Source organism: Capra hircus, chromosome 2, assembly GCF_001704415.2.
Source record: "Capra hircus breed San Clemente chromosome 2, ASM170441v1, whole genome shotgun sequence".
NCBI lineage: Eukaryota > Metazoa > Chordata > Mammalia > Artiodactyla > Bovidae > Capra > Capra hircus.
The window spans coordinates 112,165,025-112,192,334 of record NC_030809.1 but is presented as its reverse complement, the minus strand read 5'-3'; the positions used below and the strand labels follow the sequence as shown (position 1 = coordinate 112,192,334).

General features: G+C 42.7%; 1 protein-coding gene across 2 annotated transcripts in view; it reads right to left on the bottom strand.

The window, feature by feature from the left end:
- ITGA6 (integrin subunit alpha 6) overlaps positions 1–27,310 on the bottom strand; it is an 85,827-nt gene that overhangs the window by 8,500 nt on the left and 50,017 nt on the right. For both annotated transcript variants that reach the window (XM_018064673.1, XM_018064676.1), the window contains exons 10-23: positions 22,933–23,031; positions 22,614–22,675; positions 15,685–15,845; positions 15,368–15,511; positions 12,888–13,003; positions 12,575–12,764; positions 12,399–12,482; positions 12,223–12,302; positions 11,991–12,068; positions 11,801–11,903; positions 10,266–10,439; positions 8,362–8,460; positions 8,153–8,263; positions 7,955–8,053 (exon numbers count right to left, since the gene is read on the bottom strand). In XM_018064673.1, the coding sequence (XP_017920162.1) occupies positions 7,955–8,053; positions 8,153–8,263; positions 8,362–8,460; positions 10,266–10,439; positions 11,801–11,903; positions 11,991–12,068; positions 12,223–12,302; positions 12,399–12,482; positions 12,575–12,764; positions 12,888–13,003; positions 15,368–15,511; positions 15,685–15,845; positions 22,614–22,675; positions 22,933–23,031 (1,600 nt within the window). The remainder of the gene's footprint in view (positions 1–7,954; positions 8,054–8,152; positions 8,264–8,361; positions 8,461–10,265; positions 10,440–11,800; positions 11,904–11,990; positions 12,069–12,222; positions 12,303–12,398; positions 12,483–12,574; positions 12,765–12,887; positions 13,004–15,367; positions 15,512–15,684; positions 15,846–22,613; positions 22,676–22,932; positions 23,032–27,310) is intronic.

Sequence of the window (27,310 nt, the reverse complement as noted above, 5' to 3'; positions counted from 1 at the left end):
CTATCAGTTTGAAGTTTCTGCGGTTTTTGAATTTAAAGAATATAAAGTGAAGGGTAAAGAAAACTTAAGAGGGAACAATTTAACTCCTGAGAAGTGTTTCTAGTTAAGTATTCTACGTTAGTATTGAATTCTGGATGCTGCTGAAAATGCTTCCATGTCTACACTGTGATTCAATACTACCATACTAGAACACTTAAAAAAAAAAAAACCTTAAAGTACTTCTACCTATACTAGAAAACAAGTTTTCAACCTGCTCTTAACAGAATATACTTAAAAGCAGGAACTGCTTTCCTTTAAACATCTTTAATAGGACAGAATTCACATTAAGAGTTTTCTAAACTCTAACCACATAAACACCTTTATCAGCTACTATGTTTCCTGTTATGGTCTCAATGAAGTTTCACTTAAGCTTTCAGCCCAGCGCAGGGCCTCGACTCACTTCCTCTTGCCTCCCTTCCTCTTGCCTCCGTTTCCCCAACAGGTGTCCTAGCTTTAAGCTAAAACAACTCTTTCTTGAGATTACTGGTTGAAGCAGAGAGGTACCCAAGAAGTAGGGAAGAGAGAATGGTGAGAGACCAGTAAAGAAATAATATAGTTGATGTGAGTGCTAAGTCAGACAATCCTAAACTAAAAAGATTACTTCAACTAGCCTACGGTTTATCTTGGCTTCCCAGGTACACAGTGGTAAAGAATCTGCCTGCCAGTACAGGAAACACAAGGGATGCAGGTTCAATCCTTGGGTCCAGAAGATCCCCTGGAGAAGGGAACAGCTACCCACTCCGGTATTCTTGCCTGGAGAATTCCAAGGACAGAGGAGCCCGGCGGGCTACAGTCCATGGGGTCGCACAAAGTCGGGCACCACTTAGCAGCATGCACACACACGTTTTATCTCATTTAACTCTGCTTCCCTAGTATGTAGCATAGGCAAGCCACACAGTATCCCTGGGGCAAGGTGATGACTTGGAAGGGCCATTCTCATTTTTAACAATAAGTCCTGATGAAGCCTTTTGAAGTGGAGAGCAGACCCTGGTCCACAGACACAGGAATCAGCCGTGGTACCAGCATTTCAAATGGATTCTCCTAGAGGGAGACCACGCCCCCAAAATGGCTGCAATCCGACAGCCATAAGGGCTGAACAAGATAGTTTTTATTTTGTGGGGTTGGGGGTCGGGTGCAGTGTTGGCAGGAACTCAGCTGACAGCTCTAAGCCCCAGGTCTGGCTACCATTCTAATCAGATCTTGGAGCCTTTTATAAACTCAAACAAGTCACTGTGCCTCAGACTGAGGACGAATGCTAGGCTCTGGGCCACACATTTAAGGTTCAGATGTGCTCTGCAAACCCAGTGTGTGTCTGTGTGCAAGGCCACGCCGCAGGAAGGCAAGAGAGGCCGGTCAGCAAGATTTTATTGTTTGTTTCCTTAAACTGTCAGCTCTGTGTGGGGTGTCTGTGTGTGCGTGTATGGTGGTCATTCTCCAGCTGGGACTGAGAATAGGAGGAGGGGAGCGGAGCCGGCCTAAGAATCGGGTGGGGGGAGACCAACTATGAGCTGAGATTCCCAGAGCTCTGGACACCTTGTCTCATCTCGTCACAGCAACTGTTACTGATGAACAGTGACAGGTTCAGGCGAGTAGAAACTACTCCAACTTCAAAAACAAATAAACAAAAAAACTGTTTTGCTTGCATTAAAATCTAGGCATTTCCACAGGGATGACCTGTGCACGTGAACCTCATCCATCATGCGTCCATCAGAGGAAAAGGGTTTAATTCTGCTGATGCATTAAATTCCATCACCAGTGAGCAGTGCTGAGATCACATGAGCTTGCCCCCAGCCAAAACTGTTTTCCTAAACACTCTTCAGTGTAATATACTCCACTCTCATTGAACTTTAGTATAAGATATTCACCCAGTGAAGGGATTTTCGTTATCTTTTACAAAACTATTAAGGAAACCATCCCCTTAGTGAGCATTCTTCATATTAGAAATTCATCTGATAGAAGAATCCACATCTCAAGTCCTTCTCTGAATTTAGAACCAAAAAATGAAAATCTCCACCCTGAAGAATAACATGCCTACTTCCACTTATCACACTCATTCTCATCTTTGGCAGGTAGGAAGTTTACCCACTCTTCCTATTCCTTAGGAATGAAGTTCAGTTCAGTTGCTCAGTCGTGTCCGACTCTTTGCAACCCCATGAACCGCCACATGCCAGGCCTCCCTGTCCATCACCAACTCCCGGAGTCTACCCAAACCCATGTCCATTGAATCGGTGATGCCATCTAACCATCTCATCTTCTGTTGTCCCCTTCTCCTCCTGCCCTCAATCTTTCCCAGCATCAGGGTCTTTTCAAATGAGTCAGCTCTTCACGTCAGGTGGCCAAAGTATTGGAGTTTCAGCTTCAACATCATTCCTTCCAATAAACACCCAGGACTGGTCTCCTTTAGGATGGACTGGTTGCATCTCTTTGCATTCCAAGAGTCTTCTCCAACACCACAGTTCAAAAGCATCAATTCCTCAACGCTCAGCTTTCTTCACAGTCCAACTCTCACATCCATACATGACTGCTGGAAAAAACCATAGCCTTGACAGACAGACCTTTGTTGGCAAAGTAACGTCTCTGCTTTCTAGTATGCTGTCTAGGTTGGTCATAACTTTCCTTCCAAGGAGTCTTCATTTCATGGCTGCAGTCACCATCTGCAATGATTTGGGAGCCCCCCAAAATAAAGTCAGCCACTGTTCCCACTGTTTCCCCATCTTTTTGCTATTAAGTGATAGGACTGGATGCCATGATCTTCGTTTTCTGAATGCTGAGCTTTAAGCCAACTTTTTCACTCTCCTTCATTTTCATCAAGAGGCTCTTTAGTTCTTCACTTTCTGCCATAAGGATGGTATCATCTGCATATCTGAAGTTACTGATATTTCTCCTGGCAATCTTGATTCCAGCTTGTGCTTCTTCCAGCCCAGCGTTTCTCATGATGTACTCTGCATAGAAGTTAAATAAGCAGGGTGACAATATACAGCCTTGACATACTCCTTTCCCTATTTGGAACCAGTCTGTTGTAACATGTCCAGTTCTAACGGTTGCTTCCTGACCTGCATAAAGGTTTCTCAAGAGGCAGGTCAGGTGGTCTGGTATTCCCATCTCTTTCAGAATTTTCCACAGTTTATTGTGATCCACAAAGTCGGTGGCTCAGAGGGTTAAGTGTCTGCCTGCAATGCAGGAGACCTGGGTTCAATCCCTGGGTCAGGAAGATCCCCTGGAGAAGGAAATGGCAACCCACTCCAGTACTGTTGCCTGGAAAATCCCATAGACAGAGAAGCCTGGTAGACTACAGTCCATGGGATCACAAAGAGTCAGACACGACTGAGCGACTTCACTTTCACAAAGTCAAAGGCGTTGGCACAGTCAATAAAGCAGAAAGAGATGTTTTTCTGGAACTCTTGCGTTTTCGATGATACAGCAGATGTTGGCAATTTGACCTCTAGTTCCTCTGCCTTTTCTAAAACCAGCTTGAACATCTGGAAAGTTCACAGTTCACATATTGCTGAAGCCTGGCTTGGAGAATTTTGAGCATTACTTTACTAGTGTGTGAGATGAGTGCAATTGTGTAGTAGTTTGATCATTCTTTGGCATTGCCTTTCTTTGAGAAGGAATGAAGTGGGGATATGTAAGTACAACCAATAAGAAACTTCCTCCTTCCTTGGCTGAATTCAACAAATCTCTCCCGGTTCACTCTCTCCTGTGTTCATTCAGTCGTGTCTGACTCTTTGGGACCCCATGGACTGTGGCCCACAGGCTCCTCTGTCCATGGAATTTTCCAGGCAAGAATACTGGAGTGGGTTGCCACTTCCTACTCCAGGGGATCTTCCTGACCCAGGGGTTGAACCTGAATCTCTTGTGTCTCCTACACTGGGAGGTGGATTCTTTACCACTGCTGCTGCTGCTAAGTCGCTTCAGTAGTATCTGACTCTGTGTGACCCCATAGACGGCAGCCCACCAGGCTCTCCCGTCCCTGGGATTCTCCAGGCAAGAACACTGGAGTGGGTTGCCATTTCCTTCTCCAATGCATGAAAGTAAAAAGTGAAAGTGAAGTTGCTCAGTTGTGTCCGACTCTTAGCGACCCCATGGACTGCAGCCTACCAGGCTCCTCCATCCATGGGATTTTCCAGGCAAGAGTATTGGAGTGCATTGCCATTGCCTTCTCCACTTGACCACTGCACCATGTGGCAAGCCCCACTCACTGTCTCCTAGACCATGAAATTCGTAACAACTGACACGATCTTATTCAATTTTGCTTCTCTAGCGCTTTTGTGAGGAAGGCTTCTCTAGCACTTCTGCAGTGCATCCATGGCTAATTGGCTTGCTAACTGGATCAATTTAACTGATGCTAAAATTTTAGTAACCATCTTATCTGGTTCAGTTGGGTGACCAGCTCTCTCTGACTTTTCTTATAACAATATCTTAAATGTGTTTTATTAAGAAATGAACACAGGTGGGAGGGAGGTTCAAGAGGGAGAGAACATATGTATACCTATGACTGATTCATGTTAATGTTTGGCAGAAATGAACACAATTCTGTAAAGCAATTATCCTTCAATTAAAAAAATAAATATTTTAAAAAAGAATTGAACACAAAACTCTTAAAATTGGTTGGGTTATAAGGAAACAAATTTTTTTTTTAAATCTTTTTAAAGCCAGGATTAGAGTAAAAGCAATGGGAAAACATATCAACATTAAGACCAAAAGACAAGGCTGAATTATTCAACCTCCTTTGCTTCATGTCCAAAGAAAAATAATCTAGACAGTGGAAAAGATGGAGAATCAAGATAAAAATGAAATTGAAATCCTCAGTAAATGAGGGAATAAAAAATGAAGGCATTTTGACACTTGAAATAAGCTTGAATCTTTAGACCCCCACCCCCCAAACTGCACCTTAAAATACTAAAGAAACATGTAGATATGACAGATGAGCTATTATATCTCAGAAATCAGTTAATAGAAAAGATAACAGAACACTAGAGATTAAAAAGTCTCTGTTTTCAAAAGAAATGGGTTCTAGATATGAGACTAATCCATTTTCAAATCTACCAGTTATTAAATAAATCAAGTAGCATTATAGCAAAGATTCCAATTCCCATTAGTAGGCATGGGCTCTCAAAGCCCTGAGAACATGAAATGCCCAAGAAAACCTCATTTGCATTTGTGACCCAGCCACCAGTCTAGACACCATGGCCTTCAGTTCCATCATCTTCAAGAAGGCAAGAGGACTTGATGAGAAGTCATGAGCCCAAGGTCTGGTCTTACCTCCACCCCACATGCTGGTCCTGTGACCCTGAGGGACAGACAACCTTCCTTGGACTCAGTTTTCTCATCTGAACTTGAGATTTGGGGACTTCATGGGGAGCAAGTATTTTAAAGTCAAAGAATAGGGGCCCAGAAGCCAGAATGGTATAGATTTCAATCCAGGACCCCAAATGACATCCCCTGTCTATGCCTGCTTCCTTTTCTGTAAAGTGGGTACAATGTCTACCTTGGCATTCTCCTGCAGCTTAGATGATAGTATATGGGTAAAGCATCTAGTAGATGGTAGACATTTAATTAGTGCTTTATTAATATTAGTTTCTTCCCTCTGAAGTTTTCTTCTCTTTGAAGCTCAGTGATTCTCAGGATTGCTGATTAAAGCTACAGAAAGTTATAGCAACTGCCTTTAGTCAGAAAGGGAGAGAAAGGATTCTCAGGAAGGGTGTGGTTTGACGGTCCTTAAGGTCCATCTAGTCAAGGCTATGGTTTTTCCTGTGGTCATGTACAGATGTGAGAGTTGGACTGTGAAGAAGGCTGAGCACCGAAGAATTGATGCTTTTGAACTGTGGTGTTGGAGAAGACTCTTAAGAGTCCCTTGGACTGCAAGGAGATCCAACCAGTCCGTTCTAAAGGAGATCAGCCCTTGGATTTCTTTGGAAGCAATGATGCTAAAGGTGAAACTCCAGTACTTTGGCTACCTCATGTGAAGAGTTGACTCACTGGAAAAGACTTTGATGCTGGGAGGGATTGGGGGCAGGAAGAGAAGGGGACGACAGAGGATGAGATGGCTGGATGGCATCACTGACTCGATGGACGTGAGTCTGAGTGAACTCCAGGAGTTGGTAATGGACAGGGAGGCCTGGCGTGCTGCGATTCATGGGGTCGCAAAGAGTCGGACACGACTAAGTGACTGAACTGAACTGAACTGATGATGCCTTATTAGTAAAGGTAGAGGAACTTCCCTGGTGGTCCAGTGGTTAAGAATTTGCTTTCCAAAGCACAGGTTGTGGGTTCAATCCCTGGTTGGGGAACTAAGATCCCACGTGCCAAGGGGCAACTGAGCCCACATGTCACAACAAGCCTGAGCACGATGAAGACTCAGTGCACCCAAAAAATAAATTTAATTTAAAATTTTTAAAAAGATGTAGAAAGGTAGGAGTAACCTGCAAAGACAACATAAGGTCATGGTGAGGGTACATCCCGGTTAAGTCTGGGACAGTCCCAGTTTACACCACATGCCCCAGCATCCTGCCCAGTTTAGCACTTGCCCAGACAGATGTTTGTATTCTAGTTGAGATGGTAAATTTTAATTAAGGGTCACTATATTCCAGAAACCAAGGTCATCAGGGAGACACACTGGATTTCAGCTGGTCAAAGGACTGAAACCTAGACATTTGCCTTAAGTACATCAACAGATCAGCTTTAGGACAATAGTTCTCCATTCACTCTCTTTTGCAAAACACTCCCACCTGTGACCTCTAGTCATTTACTTTGAGAGCCTGATACAAGTCCCTGTGGGGCCAGACCCCCTACCCCCAACTAGGAACCCTTTACTATACACAAGCTTCTGCTGCTAGTCCTGGTCAACAGTTTTCTTAATTACCTGGATGAAAACACCCAAGATATGCTTTTTGGTTTTAAAAAGATAAACCTTGTAAGGAAAGAAAGTTACCAGAGAGCAAATGATCAAGACTCAAAATTACATTGTAAGCCCAAACAACAGACCAAAAGTAAACCACGCAAGATGTCAGGATGCACTTAAAGGCGTGTATTTACATTTTTTAAAACTGCTCAAGGGTGCGACGTGGGAAATACAGTTTGACAGCACATTCAGATGAAAACACCTGGAAGTTTCAGTAGAACACAAACAGAAAAATAGTAGCTGCCAGAAATGCAAACCATCTTCAGCAACCATTTAAAGACCACAGTTTAGGCTGAACTAACAGAAGCTGGGAGGCTGTTAAAGGGAAAGTTAAGCTGAACTAGGCAGACCACACGTCCACTCTCCTTCCTGGAGCTGGCCCAGGAAGAAAAGAGATCTGGAACCTCTGCAGCTGCATCGGGCAGGACAGATAATTGAAGAGCTGGGTGGTCAGCTTTGAAGAGAGTAAGAGAGGTATGTCCGAGAAAACATGACAGTTTCCTTCAATTATTTCAAAGGCTGCTACATGGCTGAGAAGGAGGACTTATGTTGGGACTTGTTCCGGAGCATAATCAGGAACTGATCTTAGAAGATTCAAGTCTCAATGCCTATATAGAGATGGTTTCTAACAACTGCCACTGGCCATACATGCCAAGAGCTCCCCCATAGCGCAGTGAGGTTACCATCAGTGGGAGTATGCCAACATTGGCATTGGCATGAGGGGCGGTACAAGATGTGGGACCTTTAGACTTAGTAGGTGCACCCCCTCTCCTTGAGCCAACAGCTCACAAATCTGTCCCATCCGCAGCAGAACGAGATGACTTGAGTCACGTCTTTCTTCCATGATTCTACTGAAATACAACTTGGGGTGGGTACTACCTTAAGACACAATCTGCTTTCTCTTTAAAGGGAGTATTAGTGAGAGACATGAGTCCAGAACAGCGTGTCCTCAGGCCATGGGCGTGGGGTGGAGGAGAGAGATCAGCTAAGTGAAGCCCACGGAACCCTAACCTGAGTGCCTGCGTTGGGCAGCTTGATGTTCTCGGTGGCGGCAGTGACATCAATGGAGGCCCGCACGAGAATGTCCAAGTAGTTCATCTTGGAGTATTCCTGTTTGGAGACAAAGTGAGTGAAAGCATGAGTGAAAAGAGAAATGTTCTAGCAGGTGGCAGACGGCTTGGGGGACACAGCCTGCGGTGGGGGTCACACCTCCAGAAACGTGCTGTTCCATAACCTCGAGCGCAGAACCACGGAGGCCTTGCTGTCCAGCCCTCGCAGCGGGCACTTGATGTTCACACAGTTCACGTTCACGCTGCAGTTCTGGGGAGAAAAAGAAGAATAGGAGTAACGGCACAATGGTCTGGGGAAGGCCTTCCCACCACCTCCTGGAAAACTCACAGCTCTTGAAAAATACTCACAAGGGTCTGATATTTTCTTTCAGAAAATAAAGAAAATTTTCTGCCATCATCTGTCTGTCTTTCAGCAATTTCTCGTTTCCTTCTTGAGTTGTGAGCCTCCTGAAAATAATTACATCTGAAATACTTCCACCAAGTGTAATTTTTGGCATTACTGTACAAATCTCCTGTCCATAGGGTCACAGAATCAGACACGACTAAAGCGACTTAGCATGCATACATGCATTGGAGAAGGAAATGGCAACCCACTCCAGTATTCTTGCCTGGAGAATCCCAGGGACGGCAGGGCCTGGTGGGCTGCCGTCTACGGGGTCGCACAGAGTCGGACACGACTGAAGCGACTTAGCAGCAGCAGCAGCAGCAGTACAAATCTCCCAGATTATGCCAAATTCACGACTGATAGTCTTCACCTTTCTGCCAGCACCAAGGTGCATAAATAATGTAAGTGTAAGATCACAAAGTGTTAATTACCAACCTCACTTCAACTTTATTTTTCAAGGTAATTTTCTTTCATTCCAACCTTAAAACTCAGAGTGAGACAAAGGCTTTCTTTGTTCTGCTGTCTCCTCACCAAACTGTGAGCATCCTGAGCCCAGGAACCAATCTCATTCCTCTACCCCTAGGCACTTAGATCAGTACCTAACATAACTGTAAAAAGCCAGCACATCCTGAATGAGCGCCACGGAATGAGGAAAAGGGAAAGTAGCAAAAGATCGAGCGTGATCTATTCAAAGGAGGATACTGAAAACTAAGCCAAGGAAGATGCTTTAAGATTTCGTTTTTCGGACTTCCCCAGTGGTACAGTGGATAAGAATGCACCCGCCAACGCAGGGGACACAGGTTCAATCCCTGGTCCCGGAAGCTCTCACATGCCTCAGAGCAACTAAAGCGCATGTGCCACAACCACTGAGCCCAGGCCCTAGAGCCTGCCAGCCGCAACCAGGGAGCCCATGCGCCTGTGCTCCACAGTAAGAGAAGCCACTGCAAAGAGAAGCCCATGCACCGCAAGGAAGAGCAGCCCCCGCTCACAACTAGAGTAAAGCCAAGAGCAGCAACAAAGACCCAGCAAAACCAAAATAGGTAAATAAACTGCATTTTTCTTAAAGACTAGGAATAATAGACCATCTTGTGTCTCCAAGTTGATGAATATAAACCACCAACTATGAACACTGGTCACACCCAGTCACCTTAGAATTTAAAAGAAACAGACTTGCAATAACGAAGCAAGTCTTTATCAAAATGGAGCATAAATGATAGACCAGATAGTTAGTTAAGTGTGTAGCAGTACAGAGAGAGGTTAATAGTGCAGGCTGTGAAAACAAGCAGGGCTGTGCATGAATGCACTGCCCTCATAACTGCTGAGTGACTCTGAGAAGGTTAATTTCTCTGATTTTCAATGTGCTCATCTATGAAACGGTGGGGATGAGACAAATACCTCATCAGACAAGCAAGAGAATAAAATGAGAAAATGCAAACCAAATGCTAAGCATGGTGCTTGAGACATAACAAGTACTCAATAAACATTTTCTATTTTAAAAAGAATGAAAAGTCTTCAAGGTCGCTTGCTAAGGTGCCAGTATGTTCTGTAATGCTTGATTCTACTGGGAGTTAACACTGGCTGGCCCATCCCCAGGGCATGCCCTTATATGTCACACTGGGCCTTCAAACTTCAGAAAATGTCATTTGCTTCAACATGCACAAAATGACCCTGACTTATATGCCACAGTGGTCCCTAATCAGCAGAAATCCTCAGCCTGACTTGGTTACTCACAACAAAACAGAAACTATGACACCAAAGGAAAAAAAAATCCAACATGCCAGAATGTCAGTTTCCCAAGGCAAGCAATGATGTCCCCCTTCTCTCATATTAACATCTATGGAGACATGAGACAGATGCGTCAACATACCGTTAGTTTCAGGAAGTTTATTTCACCCTGTGGCTCACAAGTTATTTTTTCCAATCCTTTTGATTCTACTTTTACCAAATAAAGCAACCACTTGCCGTTGCTAATTTCTTTTGGCCACTGGATATTCAAGGTTGCTGTGCCGAGGTTTTTAAGAGGTTTGCCCAAGTTAATTACCTGTTAGAAAATAATATGTATTATCTCAGTGTAATTCTCTCAACATAAAATTAAGTAAGCAGTTCCTATTGCCAAGAAAAAAAAGCCAAAATCTCTGGCATAATCCAACAATAAAAGCGCAGGCACCGAAAGTGGACTTTGGATAGGGCATTCAAAACAGAGATTTGTGTTTAAAGATTCTTGTCAATAAAAATAGGGGTGGGGGGAAGGAGTTCAAAGAGAAATAATTGTTCCTTCAATCCAGGAACAACTACTGTGTGCAACAGAATCTGCCAGGCTCTCAAAATGCCCAGGGAAAAGTCACGTGTGTTCTCGTATCGCTCTGCAACCACTCTGCCTTGCAGGCGACACAGCCAGTGTGGAGACAGTGCAGCTATAACCTGCTTCTGGGAAGCCCCACCTACTGCAAAAATGAAGCTGCCTCTGTTCTGACCACAGGGCGGGGGCTTGGGATAACAAATGAGAGACCCAGAGTAGGGCCATTCTGGCAGCCGTGAACCCATGAGTCCAAGCTGGGGACAGGGCAGGGAGCAACTCCGTGCAACAGAAGTCTAAAGAGTTTGTGTGAAAGACTGCTCCAGAACCCACAGACCTCTTTGCAGCCACATCTGCATAGGTGTCATAATCACCACCACCCACTAGCTGTCACAGTTCTGTCTGTAAAGCTAAGAGATGCTTTCAGAGGAGAATTCACGTCTTCATCCTGCTAGAGTCAAGAGTGGACCCATTTTTCTTTTTCAGACTTTCACCTCAACAACGGTCACTATGCTTTCAGGAATATGATTTGAGCCACACAGACCTGAACCTGCGTATGAGTTATGAGTCACCTCTGTACCATGCACTTATGTTCATTTGACTGGACTTAAGAGCCACTGTGACTACCTACTTTGGAGTGGGTCAGAGCAATCATTAGCCTTCCTTACGGGTATTCGTCAAACCCACATTCACCATCATAAAACTGCTTGGGAAAGGTCAGTGAACATTAACCATAAGCAATAAGAGAGATGACCTTATAACAGAGGAAGAATATAAATTTTTGTTTTATAGACAGACTCTAGGGAGAAAAAAATCGAGTATTTCTTTGTCTCAACACCACATTTATTATTAATACTTTAAAACTCCCTAAGAAGAAAAAGACCAAACTGAATTTGATTCTGAACAACGTCCTATGCTGAATGAAGCTGTGGTTCTCCATTCTGAAAGACAACTTTTACACTAAGCCACTACGCTGTTTAAAAACTGGCAAGCTCCCTTTATCACGCTTGTTTATTGTTACTGATTAAAACTACATATTCAAGATCATATACAGCATAGGTTAGCTTCTGATACACAGACTGGAAGGGCCAACTGCAACCACTTACCCTGAACTCATACTCAATTAAACTTCCCACGTCCTCTTCAGATTTCATCGCTTGCTCACCAACTACTGTACCTCCAAAATACACCTGGGAAGGTTTAGCAACTCTGTTCAATTAAAAAACACCAGTTTTAGTGAGAATTGTAAATGGTTCTTTCAGACACTGATTTGTTATGCTAAACACAAACACTTACCCGGAGACCGATAAAAGCAGTTCAATAACCACTTTCGCTGTAGCTGTAATTGAAGCCAAATTATCTTGATTGCTTGTTCTGAAAAAATGAAAGGGAAACAATAGGGTTTTATTGTAACAGTCAGTTTTCTCATTAAATTACACTTCTTTTATGAGTTAGATAAAGGCCAATTCATTGACTGGCTGTGTTTTCATGAAATAATTCTGAATGGAAGGTTGAAAGAATCTCTTACGTTTCCAACTTCAGATTAATATCCAGATCTGTGGTGTCAAAGGTGACCTCAGTTGTACTCAAAATCAAATAAAAAGTAACCTAAGAAACAGAAATAGCTGTTACCATAGGCTGAACATATTGACACTGCAATGGTGTTTTCAAAATTAAAATACAGTATGTAAAAGCATCACCTACACTGGAATTTCTTTTAAAAGGATTCCCAAGCTCACAGTCTGCCTGTGAGCCATTCTGGTTGGCAACACAACTCAACTGCTTCTCCTGTAATAGAAAAACAGGCCAGATCACAAAACATTCACTTACCACACGATGTTTTTTCCCCCCACTCCAACCTGGTCTCTTAAAATACTTACAGGGAAAGCCCTCAGTTCTCTATATGCAGAATAAGTCAGAGTGTCTGGAAAAGTGGCAATGAGTTTAGCTTCGTGAGCATCGTCACCATCTTTGGTGGGATTCTTTGGGTTAGAAGGGTTGTTCGTCACTGTTATTTCTAAAGCAATGTCCTTCTGATCTTTTAGAACTAGTTCTGGTACACCTTTTTGACTATTACAAAAAAAAAAAAAAAAAGGAAAACAACAAAGTTCTCAATAGATTTGCAATAACCTTTCACAAAAAGTCACTGCAAAGCCAGAGCCATTTTTGCTAGTACTACAGCGCAATTCTTACATTGGTAAATAAGAAAATTTGTCCTGATTTCCTTCTCGGGTACAAAATTTATACTCTAGCTTAAGGTTGCTGTTACATATGTTGTCGTCTCCACATCCCTCTTTTAAGAAGTGCACCTGTAGGAAAACAAAATGGTAATTTACACCACTTAGGACTCTAAATAGGAGACTGTTTCCATGCGGTTCATTCCCATCGTGACAATTACCATAGCAGAATTCAAACAGCAAACGTTGCATTGAACGCCCACTCTGTCCTTTAATGAAACTTTTCAGAACACTTTGACCAAGGCACTGAGATGCTGTAGGGCAGTAAAGAGTAGGCCTGGCTCAGCTGTGTGGCTCTGGGCCGGTCACTTAATCTTTCATAGTCTAGTTTCAACACAGGTGACATGAGGATACCACCGCCCTGCTATACAGGGTTACTGTAAGAATTAACGATAATAATGACAGTACTACCTAACACATGACTACGTATTTAAACTCATGCAATCCTCACAAGGGACTATGACACATATACTGTTCAGAGACCCACTGCACAGATGGGGAAACAGAGTTCAAGGTTAGGAAAGCAAAGGGCAGAGCATCTTGCACTATGCTAAGGGATGCTTGATAATCACACTCATCAATAATTAGGAAAATGGTCTTCTTGTTTTTCATGTTTAACATGACTATGGAGCTTGTGTATATGGGAATATGCAGAAGAAATATTAATGTAACAATAAGTGACATTGACAAGTACAACAAGGCTGTATATTGTGACCTTGCTTATTTAACTTATATACAGAATGCATCATGGGAAATGCCGGGCTGGATGAATTACAAGCTAGAATCAAGACTGTCAGGAGAAATATCAACAATCTCAGATATGCAGATGACACTGCTCTAATAATAGCAAGTGGAGAGGAACTAAAGGGCCTCTTGATGAGGGTGAAAGAAGAGAGTGAAAAAGTTGGCTTGAAACTCAACTTTAAAAAAGTCTAAGATCACAGCATCTGGTTCCATCACTTTGTGGCAAATAGAAGGGGGGAAAGTGGAAGCACTGACGGATTTTATTTTCTTGGGTTCCAAAATCACTGCGGATGGAGACTACAGCCATGAAATTAAAAGATACTGGCTTCTTGGAAGAAAAGCTATGACAGACCTAGTCAGTGTATTAAAAAGCAGAGACATCACTCCACCAACAAAGGTACACATAATCAAAGCTATGGTTTTTTCCAGCAGTCATGTACTGATGTGACAGTTGGATCATAAAGAAGGCTGAGTACTGAATAACTGAGTACTGAATAATTGTGGTGCTGGAGAAGACTCTTGAGAGTCCCTTGGACAGCAAGGAGATCAAACCAGCCAATCCTAAAGGAAATCAACCCTGAATATTCACTGGAAGGACTGATGCTGAAGCTCCAATACTTTGGCCACCTGATGCAAAGATGCAAAGAGCTGACTCGTTAGAAAAAACCCTGATGCTGGGAAAGATTGAAGGCAACAGAAGAAGAGGGGCAGCAAAGGAATAGATGGCTAGATAGCATCACTAACTCAATGAACATGAATTTGAGCAAACTCTGGGAGGCAGCAGCAGACAGAGGAGCCTGACGGGCTGCAGCCCATGGACATGACTTAGTGACTGCACGAGTGACATTGCAAGTGTCCTGAAAAGCACATAAGCAACTACACGTGATGGCAATAAATACCGCAACGTGCAGGTGTAGGCATGGGCCCCTAGGCCTAACTCACTCATGGAAAGCTTCGTCCGTGGGCACCAGAACCAGGGCCTCAGAGCGGACACTCCACTACCAGTTATGTTTTGACAAGTACAAACATTAAATCAAGATGTCACCAGTCCCCAGCCTAATCCTGCAGATGCAGGCATCCTAAACCCCAGCAAACAAACACCCACCGCTTCATTAAGAGGTATACAGCAAGCCACACCATATAAATTTTACTTCCTAAGATTACATAGGCTACATTAGACACTAAATTTTGACTATTTCATTGTTCATATATTTCGGTTGTGTCTGACTCTTTGCAACCCCATGGACTATACAGCCCACCAGGCTCCTTTGTCCATGGGGATTCTCCAGACAAGAATACTGGAGTGGGCTGCCATGCCCTCCTCCAAGGGATCTTCCCAACCTAGGGATCAAACCTAGGTCTCCCGCATTGCAGGCAGATTCTTTACCATCTCAGCCACCAGGGAAGCTCATGAGAAGAATAAGTTTTATCAATTATAGTCTCAATAAGGCTCAATGACCAGAAATTACTAAGAAAAACAACTCTCATCTCCAAATTGTATTCTGTAGGTTTCTATATCCATTGTTTACCTGGGAAGCAAATTTTCTCCAAACTATACATATATTAAAAAGCTTATTTAATATACAAAGGAATGGCCTTTAGGGCAAATCAATCACTATTGCCTTCGGAGATGTTTGGTTTAGCATAATAAAATGGCAAACAATTAGTAAAATGAAAATCAGAAATACTTACATCTGTATGAACAGATTTGGGTTCATTTGAATTCAGAATTGGGAGAACTTCTGGAAGCGAATTCACACGCCTCCGAGTGCTTGGCTCCTGGATCTCCACTGAAGCAGTTATGGGAATGGGACGCAGTTTATCTCTGATGTTTTCCTGAAAAGAATGCAGAGACACAATTGAAGCATGCTATAAACACTACCAGGGAACTCCAAAACAATGCTTTCCTTTGTCCTGGATAATGTGTTGCCGGTATTTATATAAAATGTCAGATCTACACTTGTGACCATCCATCTGCATGACAGAACTGATCTGTCTGCAGCCCTCACCTGGAGCCAGAGGGTTTCCTCCATGCACGCCTTCTGTTTCTGTCTGTTCAGAGTAAGCTCTTGCGAATACTTAGGCTCAGAACCTTGGTTTCGAAACTGAACTCTTGACGACAGCCCAGATTTTCTTCTTTCCTTTTCAGCTTCCAGAGTGCCCACAATGGCTAGATGAAATCAACAAAATCACAGGAACTTAAAACGTACTCATACACAACACAGCTATAAGTATACTGTTTGTTTTTGATATATTTTAATTCCTCTTAGAACATTTTTTCTCATTGCCATGGTTTTCCTTCATATTTCCTGGCAATGTACATTCTGACTTATGAAGTTTCAAATCAAGCTGTCCTTTCCTGCCTATTACTATGAACAATTTTTAAAGCTACATTTCCTTTGGGCCACGTGGGGGAGCTCGAGAATAAGTCAAAACTTCAGAAACGCGTTAAGAATCAGTTTCACTGCATTTCAAGAACTCACGAGAGTACGACAAACAGGAGGGCAGCCAACCAGGCCGAAGGACCTAAACTGACTCCCTCTTTAACAGTCCAGTGCTTAAATTCCAAAAAGGCCTCTAGATCAACAGCAGCTTCTCCTGTGTGGTATCAGGAATGCAGATCCTCAGGCCCAGCCAGACTACTGAACCTGAGGCTGCATTTTAGTAAGATCATCAGGTGGTTCTTATACATATTAAAGCGCTCATAAAGAATAATTGTCTAAAAAAGGAAAAACACATTAGAGATGAAGATGTCTTGATGAAGAATTTAAAGGTAAAACATACTTTCTTTCAGTGGTTAGAGGGCCCCTTTGTCCGTTAAGAAAACTCCCAGAATCAAGGTTTCCACTTCCAAAGCCCCAGAGGGCACATCCTACTTGTGATAACCTACACTAAAAAGAGCTCGGAGATAAGCTACGATTTGGATGATCAAAATCTCATTTCTTAACTTCAGAATGCATTCTTTGCCAATTCACTGGATATAGCTGCTATGTTTTAATACTTATTTATTAATCACTCACTAACCATCCCTGGTGGCTCAGATGGTAAAGCATCTGCCTGCAATGCGGGAGACCCAGGTTCGATTCCTGGGTTGGGAAGGTCCCCTGGAGAAGGAAATGGCAATCCACTCCAGCACTCTTGCCTGGAAAATCCCACGGACGGGGGAGCCTGATAGACTACAGTGCATGGGGTCACAAAGAGTCGGACACGACTGAGCGACTTCACTTTCACTTTCAACCATCCTTGAACTACAAGGATATCAAACCAGCCAACACTAAAGGAAATCAACACTGAATATCCACTTGAAGGACTGATGCTGAAGCTCCAATACTTTGGCCACCTGATGCCAAGAGCCAACTCACTGCAAAAGACCCTGATGCTGGGAAAGACTGAGGGCAGTAGGAGAAGGGGAGACAGATAATGAGACAGTTAAATGGCAACACTGAATCAGTGGACATGAATTTGAGCAAACGCTGGAGACAGTGGAGGACAGAGGATCTGGGCATGCTATAGTCCACGGGGTTGCAAAGATTTGGACTTAACTTAGTAACTGAAAAACAACAAAAAACCATCAGAAGGGGCTTCCCTGGTGGCTCAGTGGTAAAGAACCCACCTGCAATGCAGGTGACACAGGTTCGATCCCTGTGTTGGGAAGATCCCCTGGAAAAGGAAATGGCAGTCCACTCTAGTATTCTTGCCTGGAAAATCCCATGGACAAAAGGAGCCTGGCCTGGCGGGCTACAGCCCATGGGGTCACCAAAGAGAAGGTTATGACGTAGCAACTAAGCAACAAAACCATCAGAAGGGAAAGCAAACCAGTGTGTACAGGGTCAGAGAAGCCAGCCTCAGGAGAAAAAATCTGCTCCAGAAAATGAATCCATGTTCTAATAGTCACATTAGAGTTTGGAAGGGACCTTTTTGCAAGCACCTATTTTAATACCCTCTACTTACACATGAAGAACTGGAGACCCACAGAACTAGATGACCGGCCCAGAGTCCTACAGCAAGAAAGAGTCAGCTCCTTTTGTGTAACAAACACAAAAGATAATTGCCTTATAAAGCCTCTCAGATGTGCAGGTTCCCACTTCCCCTAGGCTTCTGCCAGCTGGACCACCCCGCTCTTTTTCATTTTACCTCTGCTTCATTGCCGGGCTAACTCTACTCCTCCTACAGATTTCAAAATCCAGGAAGCTCTCCCAGCCCCTCCTGGTATTTCTCTCATCACTACACTGGAGAAGGCAATGGCACCCCACTCCAGTACTCTTGCCTGGAGAATCCCATGGACGGAGGAGCCTGGTGGGCTGCAGTCCATGGGGTCATGAATAATCAGGCATGACTGAGCGACTTCACTCTCACACACTGGAAAAGGAAATGGCAGCCCACTCCAGTGTTCTTGCCTGGAGAATCCCAGGGACGGGGGAGCCTGGTGGGCTGCCGTCTATGGGGTTGCAGAGAGTCGGACACGAGGGAAGCGACTCAGCAGCAGCAGCAGCACACTTAAGTCTGCTGCACTGTGAATGCCCAATCACTTTCCCAGGAAAAGCCGCTTCAGAGACCACCTCCAGCTGTTCACCACTGTATTCCCCAGCAACAGCACGGCACTTGACATACATAGGGTTAGTAGAATAGATGGACACACACATCAACACACACCCAATGCACATTTACATGCACACACATACACTGTCACCATCCTTGTGCTGAAACAATGGCTGTTCCCATACGTAAAACCAAAATTTAGAAACAACAGTTTCAATAGTAATTTCTGTGTCCATCTGAAGAATTCTTAAATGGCATGGCTGCCAAATGGAATGCGCCTCCATTTTAGGCCCTCTGTGAGCATTGACATCATCCATTTATCGGTGACCTGCTAACTTCACAATGAACCAGGCGAAGGCTCACATGCTGAGTGCCCCTCATGCCAAAAGCAGGGGAGTGCGTGGGGGCATTAAAACCATTTATCTACCAAACCCTCTCCAACCTTTTCTGACCCTCCAGACAGTTCACATCATCTTAAAATCCTTGCTGGCCACCTTTGCTGACCTTTGCAGGGGCAAACCAAGTAGAACAGTCATTAAGGCTCAATTATAAATATCTGTAAGGATGGAACACTATATCCAAGGACTGCCGAGTTAAAACAGCCTAGCCGAACAATAAGCTCACACACTCGGACATGGCGAACAGATTTTAGATGTATTAACTCTTGCAGCTTTGTGCAAGTTCTGCTTTATTTGACTTAGAATTTCCCAATACCATGGAAGCAATGGCAATAAAAACAGGCTTGCTTTCAAATCCTTCAGAGGAAAAATGTTCTTTCTATAGTGAAGTGAAAGTCGCTCAGTTGTGTCTGACTCTTTGCAACCCCAAGGACTAACAATCCATGGAATTTTCCAGGCCAGAATACAGGAGTGGGTAGCCTTTCCCTTCTCCAGGGGATATTCCCAACCCAGGGATCGAACCCAGGTCTCCCGCATTGCGGGCAGATTCTTTACCAGTTGAGCCACAAGGGAAGCCCAATCTATAGTGGGCTATCCATAAATACTAGGTTAATGTAGGGGTAGTTATAGAGAATTAATATACATGGCATCAAGGGCAGCATTTAGGCTAGAAGGAAGTTTGTAATTTATTTTGTAAAAATGATTGATCTGAGGGAAGACAAGAAATGTTCTGATGAGATTTCACATCTTTGACAGTGTGGTTTGAGAAGATGACCAATAGAATAAAAGCATGTTTCCTTTCCCTCTCCCTGCCTAGTCTCTGCCTTTCTGGACTCTCTAGGCTGCTTCCAGACACAATGGTAAAAGGCCCCATGATCCAAGCTGGCAAGCGGAAGGGACCACAGCTGGGTAAAAACAACGCAAAATCTGAGAGGGTGAGAGATTGTGAGAAATCATGAAATATGTTCTATTACTGAAAGCCACACAAAGAACAGTATTTACTATACTCAGTAAAATATCGGCTACTTCAAGAGCAAAGTAAAAGGCCACAGCTCCCCTGGGGGTGGGAAGTCCTGATACATGCACACCACACTGCAAGGTCTGCAGAGCTCATGGAGGGACAATAGAGCGGGAGGGGGCCCAGAAGAAGGGGCCTAAAAAGGTGAAGGAGATGAAGAAATCTCCTGAGGACAGTTTAAAATCTGGGAAGATGAAGGCCAGGTGGGTTTATGACAGCATGGATTGGGTGAAGGCAGACTTATTTATTTGTGAAGTTCTGGGATATCATAAAGGGACATCTTTTTTCGTAAAGAAAAGAAATACTCAAGGTAACATGGAGAAGCCTTAAGAAAACTCATTCCATCTCAAAGAGGAGCAAAAACTGAAAACCTTGAGAACCACCCTGTCCTTCCAGAAAGGTTTCCTTGGCAGCTCTGCTGCATTGGTACACCTAGCCGCTGGGACCACTGCCGGGAGCCAGCGTGAGGAATTCCACCCGTGACAAGGTCATGCAGGTCATGCGGCAGAGCTCTGATGGCAAGGCTAATCAGACCTCAGGTTTTCCCCCTGGAATTTCCTGAGCATCCACCCCCCAAAAATAAGAACCTGCCTGCTTTTCCACTCTTCTGATATTCTCTGGAAAAAGTCAATTCAGGGCTTTAGTCTTCTGCATTTGAAAGGGATGTTTCAGTTAAACCCCCTCTGATAACTCTCTAGCTTGCCTAACAGGTTCCCCTGGACCTCTTACAGCTTGTGAATTGCTTACAGCCCCCCAACTGCGAGAGGCACAAAGCTTAAAAGCATCTTAAAAGATACAGAGCCTTTTCTAAGCAGTTAAAAATCATATTGGTAGAGGGTTTTCACTGTTGACTCAATGACTGCTGCCAGGCCTCCATATTCTTTTATCTTTTAGGCACCTGGGAGGATGTTAATCAATGTAAATGGGATATGGAAAAAGATATATAGTAGTTTTGATGTTAGCAACTCTAGACTTTTGAGTTAATTACTTTTCTCTTTGTTATATATCACTGCACTCCTCTTGTGTCCTTGCTATGTAAGAATGTAACTTTATTTAGTGCTTTCTGAGAGTGGCACCAGACTTTGGGAAGATCAACACAAATAAGTCTTCTGGTTGACAAACCCTTATCAGAAAAAAGGCTGTAAAATGTTAATTGGCCCTTTTGGCTGGAAGATGATGTAAATTACCTAAGATTTGTGTATACAACTAGGTATGCAGAGAGAAAAGCCTGGTTTTGATAAGAGTCTGGGCTGCTAACGCTGCATAACTTTGTGTTACCCATTGATCTCCATGTTTTATCAAAAGTAGAAAAGGCCTTCTGAACAACAGAGGACGGGGCCAGTCGCTGGACTGGTTTCCCCCGTGTCTCCTCTTTACTCTAATTTCAGACTGAATTCCCATCTGGAATGGGGCGGCTCACTAAATCTACTTACTTGCCCTGGCTTTTAAGACCCGCACGAAAGGGAGCCTAAGGCGGGGCATCCTTAGATATTCAAGTGGGCGCCGGTGGCCCAAAGTAGATAGTGCAAACTCCTTGTCTGGAACCTTATTGGCCTTCCCCATAAGCCAAGTTATTCAGCCTTCTTTCTCCACTTAATTTTCCTACTACACTATTTCTTCCTAATCTAATCTTATATTAATAAATAAATAAGTTTTTTCCTCGCCAACGCCCTCCCCGCTTCGAATTCCCTGGATCCACCGGGGCTGGACCCTGGCAGACCACGGCTGACCCAGGAAGGAAATCACCTTCGCTCTGCACTTCCTCTTTGGGGAAAAGATGTCTTTAGATTCCTAGGCCCCCAACTTTACTCTGGTTTACTCCTGAAGAGGTACAGCTGCTACTAAAACACACCAGAGAAGGCCTTGGTGATCATCACTATTGTGAGAATATCATTAAAAATTTGTCAAACCCTGTGGCAAAACTCCTGTCTTTCTTATTTTTTAAAAAAAAAAAGTGAAGTAGAATAAGACCTTATGAATGACAGCCTGCTTTCACCACCTTGAAAAAGTGAAACTCAGTCATGTCCAACTCTTTGAGACCCCATGGACTGTAGCCTGCCAGGCCCCTATGTCCATGGCATTCTCCAGGTAAGAATACTACAGTGGGTAGTGAGTGATTCCCTTCTCCAGGGGATCTTCCCAACCCAGGGATCAAACCTGGGGTCTCCTGCATTGCAGGCAGATTCTTTACTGTTTCAGCCACCAGGGAAGCCCTTTCTCCACCATATCTCATCTGAACTCTGCCACAATCCTATGTAGTTAATTCCCATCAGAGGCATTTATTTTTAACTGATAGGAAAATAAAAACTCAAACATTATGGGATTAGCTCTGTGTTGAAGCACCAGATCCAGGAGCAGAGCCCAGGTCTCTTGAGTTCAAGCCCAGTCTTCAGGTCCCCCCAGGCCCACACTCAGGGACACAGCATGGGAGTTCTGGACCACAGAGGCCTCTGGGAGGGGACCCAGCAGCGAAGAGACTCGAAACCGATAATTTATTCAAGTAGGACTCGGGTTCCCGCGGTCACTCTTCTACAACTACCGCCCGCCACCTCACAACCACAAAACCAATTTCCCACCCTGCTTTTCAAAGACAGACATGGAGGAAACGGTTGTGGCAGCAAATGAGTACTTATCCAAGGCAGTCATTCTGCCCTAAACCATCCGCTCAGGAAAACTCAAATGGGGACCAAATGCATTTTTTCCCTCCTGTGCTTCACTGTTCTGATTAAAAAGAAGATGACAGACTTAGTTCTTTAAATCAGAATTTATGGACCCATGTTGGCCACTACAGTTCTGTTCTTCTAGTTATTTATTCAGAACTTTTCAACCTGGCAGACAGAAAAGATCTACTTTCAGTTGATTCCCTTTGTTGTGCAGCAGAAACTAACACAACATTGTAAAGCAATTATACTCCAATTAAAGGAAATTAAGCAAAACAAAGATGTTCAGATAAGCAAACAAACAAAAAGTACTAGGTACTTACTTATTGAAGGATTGTAACCAGTGGGTTTAGCTGTATATTCAAAACAGGCCTTAACCTTGAGACTGTATGAAATCAAACACATAGTCATTAAGAAATGCCTTACTGCCCTGGAAAAAAAAATCTCAACACGTTCCTCATCCTCATATCCCCCCAGTGACGACCGATGAGTAAAATGTTATATATCCACTTGACAAGATTCCTCTTCCCTTTCCCTCCCCATTTCTCTTAATCTTCCCTGTGGCTCCTCGGGGCAACCAGGTCACCATAAAGCAGAGATATGAAACTGTGGGGGAAGAGTGGACACGGCGCAAATGCTCACCATATCCCACTAGGCGCCCCACAGAGCGTCTTCTGACGGAGATCAATTCTGTTAGGTGTCACTGTGACGGTTTGCTGAATATTAATCACAGGCCGGGATCTGAAGACAAAGGAGAAGACCAGCTCAGCCTTTTGCTATCTGGATGTAAGATGAGCTCACGGACACAGGCATCCTCAGATGCTGCATCTTAAAAACCACAGGAAAAACTCTGTTTCCCAATGTTACTCCTGCTCCCCCGCTACTAAAGAAAATAGCTGTTAACAGACATAACTTAAAACATGATGATGTGATATTTATAAAACTGTTTAAACTTGACACATTCAAAATTATAAATTGTTTTATATTAATAATTTTAATATTAATGGAGTTTTTTAACTGAAAGAATAATATGGACAATATGTAAAAAGTTCCAGAGTTTTCAGGTGAATATGTCTCATCCCCACCCAAACTCTCAAGGAGCTTTGCATGTCCTTCCAGACATATCAGTCTGGTTCAATTAAAAATACTATTTAAAATTAAATATAAAACAAGCCTTTCTTTTTAAGTGGGAGTTCTTCATGCTTATTGGTCTGCATGTTGCTTTTTCTCATTCACATTTCAGAGGTCTTGGCATATCTCTACGCACAAATCTAGTTGTTTCTCACAGCTGGTGGTGTTGCATCTACCAATGGAACATCATTTATTCAACCAGTCCCTTAATCAGTGGACATTTATAATTTTGTAAGGCTTTCAGCTGACAAACATCCTTACATACACATCTATGTACATGTATGTGTCCTAAGTTCATACATCTGTTTATCTGTAGGATAAATTCTTAAGCAGAATTTCTGAGTCAAACAATATATGCATTTTTAATTCTGGGTAATCTTGCCACCCCCCCCCCAAAAAAAAAGCTCCAAAAGGTTATACCAACATACTTCTAACACCTGGGGTGCTCACTACCAGGATTTCTACACATATATGAATTTTAGTAATGTAGGCAAGTCCTGATCTCACAGGTCCCCATCTTACAATGTCTGAGCTTCCTATCCTCCCTGGGACTCTGCTATCTCCAACCTCACGTGCTTGCCAGTACTGACCACAACTTTCCTACCCCCAATATCTCTATAAGCAAAGCCTAGAATCCTTTATCCTTTCCTATCTCTGCCTTAACCCAACCTCACGGACACACAAGCAGCAGAGTCCTACACCTTTAGCCCTTCTCACCATGTAAAAACATCATCTTTCTCCCTTATATATTCTTCCCTACCTGCCACAGCCAAAGGGGTCACCAAGGGCCTATGGCTTGATCCCTGCACCACTGCTGCAGGAATGCAAGGGTGCGGTGGTTGGGGCTGCAAAAGGGCTGGGCAGACGGTACACCTCTCGCCTCTGTCACTCCCCACGTGTCAACTCAGAGTGGCTGCCATGGTTCCATCAGCACAGGGATTCAGTCACGCCGCCTTCGGTGGGTTTGTGGTAAACCCAGGCATCCTGGAGAATAGTGTTCCACAGCCAAATGTACTCCACATTCCTAAGAGCTAGTCTAAACTTCTGGAATCAGTCTGTAGGCCAGACAGAGTGAGCACCTTCATGGGGAAGGCAGGAGCCAATAAAACGGCAAATGACGAGCACATTTTCTTCATTCCCCTTTATCTTAACTGTTTATCTTTCTATTGTTATTTTACATTGGCGATACTGCAGGTTAGGTTGCAAACCACAGCAATAAAGCAAAGACTGCAATAAAGGAGTCACTTGAACTTTCTGGTTTCCTGTAACTTACGTTTTCAGTATACTGTAGTCTATTAAGTTGCAAGGGAATTATGCCTAAACAATGTACCTGCCTTAATTAAAAAATACTTCATTGCTAAAAAAAAATGCTAATCAGCATCTGGGCCTTCAGGAATTCATAGCAGTAATATCCAAGATCACCATAATTAAAGTAATAGTAAATGAAAAATGTTCCAAGAATTACCAAAATGTGACAGAGAGACATGAAGTAAACATATGTTGGGAAAATGACACCTTGCCACAAGCCTTCAATTAAAAAAAATAAACAAAAAACGAAAAACTCCCACAGTATCTGTGAAGTACAGTAAAACAAAGTGCAATAAAATGAGGTATGCCTGTAGGTATGTTTCTAAAGTTTTGAGCACATATTTAGAAGGCAAAAAGTTCATAAATGTTTTAATACCAGTTGCTACAGATGCTAGAGTGTTTTACATATAATAGTATTAAGGCTTTGGTGCTGCATACATTTCAAAATATTTTAACACACACTTCTGCCTAAACCCTGTTTTTAAACATACAATATACACAATTTTCAGAACACATTATATATGGAATCGTAAAAATGCCTCTTAACACTTAAAGCAAATCTTATTGCCCAGCTGTCTTGTGTTTAATGGGCATTTACTTATTAAGTATTAATACTTAATTATTAAGTATTAGTATTAAGTACTAGCATGATTTAGTGAAGACTGACATTAGGAAGATTTAGGTACCATGCCCTGCTCTCACAGGATCCAGGCTCAAAAGCACAGGCAAGTCTTGGGCCTCTGTTTTTCTTATTTGTAAAATAGGAAAGTTATCTTACTAGCAAAGGCTTTTGAAATTCATTTTCTTACTATCTATGAGGAAAGAAGGAACATGCATACAGGATTCAGAGTCAACCTACTTATGGGGACAGGAAAGTAAGGGTATTAAAATATCAATTACATACAGATACAAATATTTAACTAGCTAAAGACAGGTTATCTCCTGGGGAAGTCTTGGTAACCAAATTTTGTTACAGGAATTCAAGTCTTCTTGACACCAGAGGTATGTATCTCAAACTAGAAGTTCAAATTGCTTTTTGATGGAAGCTGCTAAAGTAATGAATGTTATACTATACTCTTCTACCTTTTAAAAATGTTGACTATTTTAAGGTTAATACCTAACACATGAACAGAGAGAAACAGGCATATAAAGGCAGTAACAGACATTCATTCAAACTTTTTTTTTAACTTCTTCCTTTGGCCTAATATTCCAGATACATTTTTCTCCACTTACTTTCACGTCTCCCACTTTTGCCATCTGTAATGTCTCTTCTGGTTCTTAGTTTTCTCATAAAATGACTTTCATAGATCTTGCCATTTAACTAGGAGACTATTTTTCTATAGTATTTTATACCACATTATATAAATACACAGTATATTCTGTCTTTTTTTAAAGTAGTATTATCTTCAAAAGTATCCTGGTATCAGTTTATTATCCCCAGGGGTTTTGGTTAGGATACTCTTTTAGATATAGAGGCAACATCTATGCTTGGCATCCTTCCTGAAGAATACAGAGCAACGGCGGTACCAAGTGTACACATGACATACAGATTACTTTTCATTTAGGGTTTTGCTGTACATCGTTGCCCATTTCTTTGAAGAGATTCTTTAGATAAAAATGACTATAAAGCCAAATAGTTTTTTTAAAAAACAAACAAAACCCAAATGGTTCATTTTCACCAACGATCAAAGAATTGCAAATTCAATCAAAAGATGAGATCACACCACAGTGGCAAAAATTAAATAGAGTCATCCTGTTGGGATGGTAAAGGTGTGAGAAAATGGGCCCTCTGGTAGGTTGCTGCTGTGAGCATAAATTGCTACAACTTTTCTGTGGGTATATGTAAGGGTTTCCCAGGTGGCTCAGTGGTAAAGAATCCATCTAGCTGCCAATGCAGGTGATGAGAGTTCAATCTCTGGGTCAGGAAAATCCTCTGGAGGAGGAAATGGCTACTCACTCCAGTATTCTTGCCTTGGAAATCCCATGGACAGAGGAGCCTGGCAGGGTGCAGCCCATGTGGCTGGAGTCGGAGACAGGCTGAGTATGCATACACACACACAATGAATACAAAAATGTGCTAACCTTGATCCCAGCAATTCTATTTCTAGGAATTTTTCTTTAAAAAATTCCATTACATGGAGATATATAGACAATACACCATCTAACACACTGTTTATAATAGCTAAAAGTCACAGACTATCTAAAAATTCTATCAACCAAGGACTCATTAAATGCATATTATGGAATAACATTGAGCTTTTAAAAAGAATAAGACTGATATATCTGTAGTAACAAGGAGAGAAAATGGAAGAGGTTAATTTTTACAAACCAGAATAGAAGACAGCAGTTATAGTATGGCTGTTTGAGGATACCCTAGAAGTGGAGAGAGACTCAAAACTATTAAAAGTTGTTTGATGGAAGGAAAGAATACTGGAAAACTTGCACTTAACTGCAATTCTGTATTAACCTTTAAAAATAAAAAAAAGAATGTGCTACTTTTTAAATTAAAAAAAATGTTTTGCACAATTTTTCCTGGCAATTTCCAGCAGTGATGGAATTGTTGGGATAAGGCCACTGAGAC